This window comes from Onychomys torridus, chromosome 16, assembly GCF_903995425.1.
Source record: "Onychomys torridus chromosome 16, mOncTor1.1, whole genome shotgun sequence".
Classification (NCBI taxonomy): domain Eukaryota; kingdom Metazoa; phylum Chordata; class Mammalia; order Rodentia; family Cricetidae; genus Onychomys; species Onychomys torridus.
This window is the reverse complement of record NC_050458.1, coordinates 48,781,892-48,794,417: the sequence shown is the minus strand read 5'-3', so window position 1 is coordinate 48,794,417 and position 12,526 is coordinate 48,781,892. Positions and strand designations below refer to the sequence as shown.

Genomic DNA, 12,526 nt, shown 5'->3' with positions numbered 1-12,526 from the left:
TATATGCAAAAATGTTCCTTTTTTTTTTCAAAGATGTCACTGTGCAATGTGTACTGCTGAGAATCTCTGAAAACATTTTATTTTACAAGAAGTAGTAAAAAAAAAAAAAAAAAAAGAAAGAAAAAGAAAAAAAGCTTCCACACATTTTGTTAGCATTGAGTTTTTACCACCGGGCCTCTTGACTTTTCCAAAATCCCTCTTTATTACACAGATCTTCCGAAACATGAGGACCATAAAGAAGGTCTTCCAGCTCATCGATGTCAACAACACGGGCATGATGCAGTCCCAGGAGCTGAGACGGGTCCTGGAAACATTCTGCCTGAAGATGAGGGATGAGGAGTACCAGATGTGAGTGGCCAAGCCAGAGAGGGTGTGATGACCCTGCAGCCAGGGCCAGGGTCCAATGACAAAGGCAGGTTGCTGGGCCCCTCCTTCTCTCCATCTTCATTTTGGACATTCTCCCAAGTTTTTGAGGCTGTGACTTCTCAAAAATGGGACCTAGTGTCTCTTACTCCTTGAGCGGGCTTTTAGATCTGAACACAGGCTACTGACTATTACCTGTCACCACTCTTCCTTAGTGTCCCCATCCTGTGCATTTCAATTCATAGTGAGCTTGACTCCAGGCCTGGGGCAAAGAGGAGAAGGGCCCAGTGTAGAGACTGACTCATCTGTTGATGTCCGCCATGGGCTCCGCCTCCTCATGTAATGGCTCAAACATCCTTTTCCTTTGAGGACATTGTTACTGGGGGCAGCAGGTTGTGACAGAGGATGGAGACAAACACAAAGCATTTATCTGCTTCCTGGCGATTGCCAGATGCCGCCACCTGCTCTCAACTGAGGCTACACCACTCATGGTGTGGACTCAGGACCACGTAGAGGAGGCCAGACGCTTATCTCCTGCGCTGTGTGAGTTCTGAGAGAGAAGCACTGGAGGAGGGCCCTGTGGCGCTTCTTTCTGAAGAGACCAGCTGAGAGGGTGCCCTCCTCCTGTCCTTTCCCAACCAGCCTCTTCTCTAAGCACAGCGGCTGCCCTGGGTCTTAGCTGTGCTTCCTGGGGTGCCAGCTACCCACAGTTCACTGGTCTGAAACTGCTCAGTAACAGAGTCCTAAAATAAACAGTTCATGTATTCTGAATACCTTCCATATTACACAGAGCGTGCTGTCTTGTTCTTTGAAAGGACTCCTGTTCATCTCCTAGTGTGCTTATAAATTAATAGGGAAAAACCTAATACATAACACACTAACCGACACACATGAGTACATATGTAGATAGATGGTTCAGTGTCATGTAACTTCAGGCACCCACTGGTGGACCTTGCCTCGTGTCCTAATGATTTAGGGATGCCTGGACCATTCAGGCTGCTCCAAAGCACCAATCCGTTATTATTCCAGCAGAGGCTAAGAGCGTGGCTTTGCTCTGGAGTTCCAGGCTGCTGTTATGAGGGGTCACTGTGGCTTTTGACACATCTCCTAAAGACAAGGTCAGGGCTGCAGGCAGTAGAGGGGCTTTCTCCAGAGCAAGGTAGCACAGACGCATGTGACTGTAGCTCTGATGGGGCTCATAACCAGAGACTTTAAAAAAATGGACCCTTCCCACTCTTGAATATGTTTCTTCTTTCTTCTTCTTTATAACCTACCTCAGAATATAAAAGGCATAATAGATGTTTTAATTTTTACATCCTTTCTGGCTGGGAAAGTGTCCAGAATAAGATCCAAACAAAACAAATTAAATAATTTTGTGCGTGCAATTACAGAGCGGAGGCAGGCCTCTTCTAAAACAGGCCGTCAGAAACAAAGCAGGCTTTTATTTGACAATAAACCTTGTATTTGGCACTGCAGTCTCCAACCTAGTAAATCTATAAAAAAGTTACTGCCTGTTTCCCCATCTCTTAAGTATTGAATAATAAAGAACTCCACAAATTTTTATTCGAGATTTCTTTCAAGCCCCAGAAACAATGCTGTTTTCACACCGCGGCCTGAACAATGTCCCACAATAGAATTGGTTCCCGTAGACCCACACAGAGGCTCAAAGGAGCTGGCTTCTGCAGGGCCTTTAGTGCCTTCCTTATGGAGGCCCTGGAAGACACTGTTACCGATGGTTGCTTTGGTGTTGACTTTGCTCTTTGCAGCTTGGAGCGGGATGCACAGCACGCATTTAACAGTTTACTCTAGTGGCTTTCTTCTGTTGACGGTCTGCAGTAGGTGCTGGGTAGGAGCGGCTAGGCTCTGAAGTCAAAGCTGTGCTTGACATTCCCAGATCCTGGGACACCAAGATGTTGCCAGGACTCAGTTTTCTGTTAAAGAAATAGGTGTTGAGTGGGCTAGGGAAATGGCTTAGACGGCAGAGGGCTTGCCTTGCAGGTGTGAGGACCTGGGTTTGATCCCCAAAAGTATGTTAAAGGAAAGAAAAACAGTAGGGTGTCGTGGCATGTGCTTGTAAACAGAGAGCTGGCGAGATAGAAACAGGTGGATCTTTGGGGCTCACATACAGGCCAGCCAGCTTAGCCTGCTTTTGCGTTCCAGGCCTATGAGAGATTCTGTTTCAACCAACAAAACAAAAACAACAAAAACAGGTGGATGACACCTGAGGGGCAATAGCTGAGGAGGCTGTCCTCTGGTCACCATACACACATGCACTCATATACATGCACACATGTGGGAAATGGGATAGGCACTGAGAAACCCACCACACAGTATGGGGATGAAGAAGACATGATGTAACGTCTATGGCATGCCTGTGATATGCTTGCGTGTGGTAGGTGCTCATCTCACTGGACAGTGTCACAATTGTGATGACCCAGGATCCTGTTACAACTTCTAGACAGTTACTGTTCTCCTGAAGAACACCTGTCAGCCTATATATAAAACCCACGGCCAGAGATGAACTCACCACCAGCTTTGTCAGCACTGTCCAGCATCCCACACGCTGATGTTCCCTTCCTGGATCACTCCATCCCACATTCCATCTTTCTCCAGGCTCAAGTCTTTGAATCTATGTGAAGTCATTTGTGAACAGCCCAGTAGTCAAGCAAACCGCAGAAGGCCTGACTGAGCCAGGATTACCTAGAAGGGGTTTTTCCAGGTGGTGATGCTGGAAAGGCTTAAGGGCACACTGGGGTCCCCCTTCTCCCTAAATCCAGCCCCCAGTGAACCCCACTTGCCTGCTGCTTTCTGCAGGCTGTGCATCCATCCTGGCCTTGCCATCCAGAGTTTGAGTCCCTGGGATAGTTATGTCTTAAGAACAGTGTCATCCAAGTTCTCTCTTTGAAAACCTTTAGAAATATTTATTGTATGTGTGTGTGCACACACATGTGGAAGCTAGAAGTCAGCCATGTTCTCTTGTATAATATTAAAAGGACCAGCCCTAATAATATACTTCCCAGGGGCTCAGGAGAGAAAGTACAGAGAGAATTATTTTGGGGAAAAGAATCTAAGTATACCAAGCTCTTTGTCCATCTACTTTATTCCTCTGGGATAAAATCCTATCTGCACAGCTTCAGTTCTGTTCTCGTGCCTAGCTCCTTTCTTGCCTGATTTCTCTCTACCTTTATCTACTGCTCCCTCTAAGTTCTATCTTAATTCTGCCTCATCTAGGTCCTTCTCATCTCATTCTTACCCAGCTAGTACTTTCCCATCTGGCTCTTCCTCATCTTCCATTTCGTCTATACATTCTCTCTGGTCAAAATCCTCCTTATCCCTCTCCATTCTCCGTCCTCAAGTTCTCCACTCCTTTCTTCCTCTCCATCTCCTTAGACCTCTAAACCCTCTCAAGTCTCTGACGTGTTCAGTTATAAACCCAAGCAATAGCGATCCTCTGCCAGAGCAAGGTCACCAGGCTTGAATTCTTATGGTAGGTAAGAATTTTCCTCAGGCAGTGACCATCAGGCTTTCTTAAAGAGGAGGTCAACTGAGTGCTAATGACCAGTTCGTATATCAAAAAGGGGATCTATGTGCTCAGTCTACATTCCTAGAAGTGGTTAGGTAAGAAGTTAGGGGTTTATTAATAAGGTTGTATAATAAAGGAGGGTCTCACCCTAAATAGCACAAGAAATAAAGCTATCCCCTGACCTAGGAGACAGGTGGTGTTTCGTATGGCCTTAGATACTTGATAGGTATTTTAGATAAATACACTGTTAGGAGTTCTAGGAAGCACACATAGCATTACAAGAAAATCACTGTAGGAACCAGCTACTATATATACAAAAGCTAAAATATCACCAAGAATTCTTAAGCCATGACTTGACCTTGAGAGAAGTCCTTGACTTTTCCAAGTAGTAGCCTTTGTGATAGTAGCTGAATTCCATTACATTTTCCTGTGGCTAGCAGCAATGTTCCTTCCTTGGAAGCTGACCACCTTGCATTTTCAAGTGTAACTTCTCAGTGGGACCTCAGACTCCACTGACTAGGGTAGACTGGCTGGCCAGTGAGCCCTGAGGACTCACCTGTCTCCACCTCCCCAGCTCTGGCATTATAGCATGTACCACCACACCCAGGTGTTTTTGTTTTTTAAAATATGGGTTCTAGGGATCAAACTCATGTCCCTCTTCTTGCACAGCAAAGCATTTCACAGACCGAACCGTCTCCCCAGCCTGTGAAAAGCCTTTGGAGACCCTGCTTTTCTGTTCAGTGCCAGGCTTCGTCTCTAAAGCCTTTTCTTCAGGGCACACTACCATGGGTTTCCATCTGTCCTCTGTGTGCATGCAGCAGGTTTCTGAGCATGGGATTCCAGGGCCTTAACCCAAGCCAGCATTTACCTGTGACCCAGCGTTGACCCTGGCTGCAGGGATGCTGCATTGCATGGAGGTCTGCAGTTCTGGGTGAGCCGCTCACCAAGCTCCCCTGCCTCGCTAGAGCAGTGTGCTGGCCAGCAGCCTCACAGGACTTAAAAGACACTGGCAGGTGCTGCCTCCCGGGTCTCAGGCTTCTAGGCTGTTTTCACAGAACCTGGGCTCAGGGGCTGTTTAGGGAGTTTCTGAGTTAACATCTGGCTGCCATCATCTCTCTGGGTAAGTTTTCCTATTTGGACACTAGGAACCTTCATCCAAGTGGGGAGAGAACGGAAAGTGGGAATCAGATACAGGGTACCCCCAGTTCAATCTGGAGACCAGAAAAATAGCAAATACTTCAAGTATTAATCACTAAATTTTGAGAAAGCATGAAACTAGATAATTATAGAAACCAACACATATGGGGAGAATATAACCAAACATTTAAAAACTGTGAATTTTTTAGAAATATAGTAACCCAGAAATCATCTAAAAAACTGTTTATCACACACAGATTTGGATAATAGAAAACACATTAAAAACCAAAGCATCTCGTTTATCTCAGGGTATTTTAGAGGCAGACAGGTGGTGTGCGTGTTTTTCAATTTTCTTGTTCTGAGCTGGGTGTGGTAGCCCCATACCTATAACTCCAGCACTTGGAGACCTGGGCTAGAACATAGCAAATTCAAGGCCAGCCTGGGATACATAGGAAGACCCTGTCTCAAAACAAACAGAAAAAAAAAAAAAGTCTTATTAAATGTAAACAACATAAATGCTTCAAGAACAGCTGGACTTGCTGGCCAATTGCTGATTGGAGACTGTGTGCCTCTGTGGGTGGAGGCTTCTGTCTCTTGCGGTGATAGGCTGCTGCTATCAGTTAAAACAATCATTGGCTTGCCCCCCCTTCACCCTCTGGGGTCCCTGGCTCACTGCCCAGACCCCTGTCTCTATTTCTTACAGGAAACTAGTATTGCTTTTTGCTGTCTAGTGAAGCCTCTGGGCTCTGGGATCTGGTGTCCTCTCTCTTCCAACCGAGGAAGGGAAGACAACAGTAGGAAGTGTATCTGGGGCATTCCCAAGAAGGGGTCTGCTAGATATTCTGTCCCATTCTCTGTCCCCTTGTATAGGCAAACAAAATATTCTTCTTCAGGTGCCTGCGTTTGTAGTCTGTATGTGTGTAAGTGCATTTGGAGTCCAAAGGACAGCCTTGTTGCCCTCAGGGGTTGCCCTATCTCTTATTTAATTTTTTCATTTTGTTTCATTTTTGTTTTTTGAGACAGAGCCTCTCACTGGCCTGGTACTCCCCAAGGAGGATAAACTGGCTGGCCAGTGTCGGGAGGAGTCTGCCTACTTGCACCTCCCCATCACTGGGATTAGGGACACATCCCCATGCTGGTCCATTTCCTGCAGGTTCTGTGGATGGACCTCTGGTCCTTGTGCTAGCACAGTCAGTGCTGCGCTGGCTAAGCCATCTCCCCAGTCCAGACATCTGTCTTTAAGAATTCCAACAGCAGGATGTCCCACGGTCTCCTTGTTGGGGGCAGCTATAGCTGGGAAGACATTGAAATCTGTGCCAGCCCAGTATAAAGCAGACCATGTAAGAAGCCTGCTTCTGTCCAGACTCGCTGTGGTTCTGTCTCACTTCTGTGAGCATCTGTGTTGCAGGCTCTTGAAACAGCACAGCCTGGATGGCAGCGCTACAGTGGACTACAACACGTTCCTGAAGAACCTCAGCGCAATCAATGGCATGAACTTCAGATCCCTACTGTCCAATCCAGGTAAAGACCTTCCCATGCATGTCGCTAAGGGTTGTAATGTCTCTTTTCTTCCCTAAGGAAATGCATCCCAGTATGGAAATAGGTATGCACTACAGAGATACCCATGATACCGTTATTTAAAAGAACATGAAGGCTGAATGGAAGGGACAGTAGTTAAGAGCACATACTGCTCTTACAGAGAAGCCAAATTCTGTTCCTGGAATCCATGTCAGGGGCCTCATGTCTGCCTGTAATGCCTGCTCCAAGGGACCCGATGCTCTCTTCTGGCTTCTGTGGGCACCTGCACATGTACACACACATGCACACGCACATTAAGGGAGTCCCAGGGCCCACACAGTATGTACATCTGGTAACCAAGCTCCACAATGGAAATGTGTATAGAGTCAATACACATCTGGGACCTGGACATCCCCTGAACTCACAGACTGTCCTTACATGGGATCCTTTAGCTGCGGTTTGTCCTTATTTCTGCTGCTTCTGAACTCCAAAGAGTGTGGATGGGGAAGCCTGTTTTGTCAAAGAAGAAGAAACCAACTCCGGAGGGCCACATAGAGGAGCTTGCAGCTGTCTCGGAGCTGTGGATGCAAGCTTTCCCATGAGAGTCTTTCTCTTAGCCTCAGTAACATCGTGCCTGGAGCTGTCCACCTGGTGGCGATTCTCAATAGCGCTGGGGCCCATTTCTTTCGGGACATAACTGGACACTCAGGTCTCTGGGACAGTCTTCTCAGTCCCCTGACTTAGGGTCACCCCCCTGTGACTGGTTTCTTTAACACCTGCCCTGATTGTCCTCATTGATGCAGCTCTGCACATCCCCTCAGGGCACACCTACGACTCTTGGTGCAGCCTTCTCAGCAAGCCAAGAGACTGCTGTTCTCAGGCTCCGGGCTGGCTCTGCCAACCCAGGTTGCCAGGAGCGGGTTTCAGGACTCCGCTCTTGGGACACAGGTGCCAGGCACCCTGCCGAGCATGGTTTTGTCATCTCTTTTCATCCCCTGCAGCCTTACTGGGCAAGCGCAGCCAAGCCAAAGGCTGAAGTAATCCACCCAACCAGTACCACACTCGGAAGTCAACACTATCATCCTCACCCTGGCTTCTACCCATGCTTTGGATAGAAATGAGTGGTTGCAGGGGGTTGCTTGCAAAGATCAGCTCACAGGCCGTTTTGTAAGACTTTTCTGTCATTTGGAGCATCAGCAGAATAGGAATCACAGGGAGACTCAAGGAAGGGATGTTTCCATCATGGCTGGGTGTAAGAACTCAGAGTGACAAGTTTCTCTTTCAGAAGGCCACCTGCTCTGACCCCTGGGCTCTGTCTGTGAAGCCCGAGGCCTGCTTACTCACCCCTTGGTGATGGGTAGCTTTCCCCAGCTGCCTGTAGAACTCTGTAGCAAGTTTCAGTAGCAGAGCAGGGCATGTCTATCATTGAGCCTTCCACAGCAGTTTTCTAGAACACTGTGCGTTTTCTGTTTGCAAATTCAACTCTTCAAAGATGCGTTGTTGTTTTGTTATTGTCTTTAGTAGTGCGGTTTATGTTTTACTAAGTCTTATTTAGGGGATGAGGGGGACAAGTCATCCTTATGTTGGGCCGTCGCTACTTTCCATGTCTCTACATTCTTTCGTGAGCTTATTCTCCACTTTTTCTGCTGTGTTTCCCACGGGCGTCCAACGCCTTCACCTACACTCTGGCTCTTGCCACGGTCCCGCTGATCTCTGGCTTACCAGTTCTCCTGGGGTTTGTGGTGTCACCTTCCACCTCATTTTAAAGCTACCCTCACGTCACCAAGCCCTCGTTTTACTGATTTGCATTCTCAGCCGGATCACTTGTAAAGCACTTGTCATGTCCTCCTTAGCATGATCCTGGCCTTTCCTGCGCTATATCGTTCTCTCTCTGCCGCCTCCCCTCCCCATAGTGCCTGTACTTTGGGTGAGCTGAGTGTATTTTATCCCACTCCACTTCTTACGTTGCCAGGGTATCACTCACTTATTTGTGTTTAGACACCTTTATTAATCAGACTTTGCTTTTTGCTATCATGAGCTGAGTTTGTGAGGCAGGGGCTCTATGGTGGCAGCAGCCTGTTGGGTCTCTCACATCACACTTTTGCAAAGGGCTCATACTCAGGACAATGGCTTCTGTCCCACAGAGGTAGTCTCAAACACTGTTTAGAAATTCAAAGAATGTTAAAGTCCTTTAAAGCTAGTTGATTCTGAATCTAGTTAAGTTGTTTAATCATCACAAGTATATACCTTGTCACACTGATACCCAAACACATTGCTTTTAAATCATAATATTCTACCCTAGCCTCAAAAGAGCATGACCATCTCATAATACGATCCATTATTCATTCAGTCCAACTTTAGAAGTCCCCCTAATCTTTAACATCCCCAACATTGCTCAAAAGTCCAGTCTAAGGCCTCTAAGGTGGGTCATTTGATAAAAGCATCTGCTACAGGCTTGATAATCTCATTCAGTATCTGGAACCCACATGGTGGGAAGACAGAACTCTCTCTCTCTCTCTCATACACACACACACTCATATACTCTCATACACATATATACACACACTCACTCACAAGCACACATACTTACACAAACACGCACATACTCCCTCTCTCTCTCACACACACACATACAGGTACCCACTCTCTCTCTCTCACACACACACACACACATTCATGAAGACAAAATAAATTTAAAAATTTCTAAAAGACTGTCAAAAGCCCAAAGTTTCCGCTGAGACTCAAGAAGATTTCTTAAGTGCAAAATAAGAGTTACATACTTCCAATATGCATAGAGAAAACCTTCCCATTTCAAAGGGTAGAATAGAGACATAACAAGCCAAGAATGGTTACAGCAAGACCTAAACCCAGCAAGGCAAACTCTGGGCCTTGCAACTTCATGTCCAGCATCTGAGTCTTGTGGTGGTATTACCTGTATTCCAATGAGCATGGGTATCCCTGCCTCTCTAGGAGAACACATAGATCTAGTCCATGCCTGTGGCGCTCACCTAACATGGTTCTGATGTTGCTATTGTGACTTAGACATCACTTTTCAACTCTGTCACACATTGTCTGGCCTCAGTAGCTTTCTGGAATTTTGATGCAAGCCTCCCAGATGTCAATAACTCTTGGCATTTTGCAAACCTCCAAACCTGGCACCAGTTGACAACACTTCCAAGTTCTGTGCCAGCTCAAGATGCAGTCTGGTCCATTCTACCGCAGTACATTAGATATCCTAACTTACCAATGCTTCGTCAATAACCTTTTTCTATATGATAGAGTGTTGAACTTTGGGAAGACATTCTCAAGAGTTTAAGAACTAAAGCAGTATATGTATTTGTTTGCATGTTTTAAAATTTCACTTTTGTAATTAAGAATGACGAGACACAATTATTTTTCTGAAATCATTTTCACTTACTCTTTGACAGTTTTATGTGCATATACAATGTATTTCAGTCATGCCCATCCCATTCTCCTCTCTTAAGAGGAGTCCCTGGACTCCCAGCGGACTCTATGTTACTCCAGTTCTCTACTTTAAGATCCTAGCACTGCACTGCGCTACACACACACACACACACACACAAATGCATGCACGCACACAAACACAAACACACACATGCGCACACTCATTCATAGCCAGGGCAGCCCACACATCCTCTGTTTCAACAAAATGCAGGGCCCTGTGGGCTGAGGGGGGCCATGAGGCAGGAAGCCTGTGTGGGAAGGCCTGCCTGTGAGCTCTCATCTCCTGAGACACTCTCTCATCCCAGGGCTCATTATCTTCCACTCTCTGGTTTCTGGTGATTTTTTTCTACAGTATTTATTTTTTGTTTGAGAGGGCTGGGGATGAGACCCGAGTCCTTTGCATGCTAGGTAACTGCTGCACTACTGTGAGGATCCTGCCCTCACTCTTGCGGGTCTGGTGTCTTACGTCATCCATGGGCTCAGGCGACTGAGTACCCACTTTTAAAAGCCGGATGCAGACCCCCACACTCTCTCGTCTCTCTGCTCCCACCGCCTTCCTTCCTCTCCAGGCCTGGCTCTCCTCCCTCCTCTCCCCTCTTTCTTCCTGTTAAAGCTCTTTGTAACTCTGGAAGCCGTGGCCGTGGCCTGTGACTTTTCTGCCAGTAACCAGCGCCACCACCAGTGCTGTTTATCATGACCATCAAGTACAACCCAGAGAAACCCAAGGATTAAAGGGGGTCTAGGTTCCAGCCAAGAGCAGCACACACCCCTGTGTGACTGCTTCACACACCCAAATGGATGGTGCTCTTGACATGCCAGGCACCCATGGATGCCAGGGCAGCCAAATTTTATAGGAACTGACAGCCTTATATTCAGGAAAATCAAAGGTAGCAATTGCTGGAACTCAATCCACAGATACGGACAGCACTGAATCCATGAACTGTTGTTTCAATCAACAAGTGAGAATGTTCTAGCAAATTCTATTCTGTCAGTTACAATTCACAGTAGAAGTTCACGGCAGAGCCAGTGCCGGGTGTGAAGAATTAAGTGGGAGCTGGGTGGTGGTGATGCACGCCTTTAATCCCAGCACTTGGGAGGCAGAGGTAGGCGGATCTTTGTGAGTTCGAGGGAGAAACCCTGTGTGGAAAAACAAAAAACAAAAACAAATTAAGTGGGACCCACACAAGCAACCCTTATTAAACTAAATGGGTATTTTAAAAAAATAATTTAAAACAGACATGTACCCAGGTGGGAATGGGGAGAAAGTTTCTATGAGTGGGAGGCCCGTTCTGTTCTAAGACCCAGCTGGAAAGACTGTCTCTGTGTCTCTAATGCCGTTCAGAGGGACCTGGGGAAGGGTCTTTTCCTTTCTTCCCTTGGAGATGAGAAGTGGGATTCCAGATGACGGGCAGCCTGTTAGCTGTCGTTAAAGTAAGCATGCCTCATTTGGCTGTGGCTTATTTGCAGACATTTTAGGAAATAAATCTGGGGAACCATTTGTGCCTCTTCACATCTGACGCTGAGAGAAGATGGCTGCACTTGAGACACACTCCACCCTCTTCTGCTATGAGAAGCACACAGGCTTGTTGGACAAAAGCCAAACGCAAAAGCCCAGACTCTTCCACACCCCCAGTTCTGTGTCTTGCAACCTTCCACCCCTAGCATTCTCTTGGTCAGATCTGCCTAGATTATTTTTTTTTTCTGGTGCTTAAGTTGGTAGATGATGGATAGACAAGTAGACATACAAAATAAGTGAGAAAATAAAAATTAAATTTGTTTTGTTTTATTTTTCCTGAGACAGGGTTTCTCTGTGTAGCCCTGGCTCTCCTGGAACTTCATTTGTAGACCAGGCTGGCCTCGAACTCACAGAGATCTGTCTGCCTCCACCTCTGGAGTGCTGGGATTAAAGGCGTGTGCCACCACTGCCTGGCTAATTATGTTAACTGCCCTTTTAATCATGAAAGCCTATACTTCAAGGAATTGTCACATTTGTGTCACAGACATGTCTTTCCTGTTCTTAAAGATTTACTTATTATATGTGTGTGTGATTTGCTGGTGTATTTGTGCACCACATGTGTATGCCTGCTACCTGAGGAGGTCAGATAAGGGCATCAGATCCCTCCATGAACCATTGTGAGCTGCCGTGTAGGTGCTGGGAATTGAATCTGGGTCTTCTGCAAGATCAGCAATTGCTTTCAATGGCTGAGCCATCTCTCCAGGCCAGGTTTTGGTTTTTGATGTATGTTCCTCTTCCACCCCACCCCACTCCACCCCTCCCCTGGAGCTGAGGACCGAACCCAGGGCCTTGTGCTTGCTAGGCAAGCACTCTACCACTGAGCTAAATCCCCAACCCCTTGAGTGTGTTTTTGATGCATAGCCTCGGCAGCATCCATGTGTAAGACTGCTCCCCGCTCACAGCACGAGGAGTGTTGTGCTGTTCCCCTTTGGCACTGCAGAAAGTGTCCTCGCCTGCAGGCCTTTGCTGGGCAGCCTGCTGACCCCCAGACAGCAAGCAGGGAG

The 12,526-nt window shown here is 46.8% G+C and overlaps 1 protein-coding gene across 1 annotated transcript in view; it reads left to right on the top strand.

The window, feature by feature from the left end:
- The window catches only part of Efcab6 (EF-hand calcium binding domain 6), a 203,149-nt gene that overhangs the window by 72,726 nt on the left and 117,897 nt on the right, over positions 1-12,526 (top strand). Inside the window, exons 7-8 of the mRNA XM_036207668.1 lie at positions 212-348; positions 6,432-6,544. Coding sequence (XP_036063561.1) covers positions 212-348; positions 6,432-6,544 — 250 coding nt within the window. The remainder of the gene's footprint in view (positions 1-211; positions 349-6,431; positions 6,545-12,526) is intronic.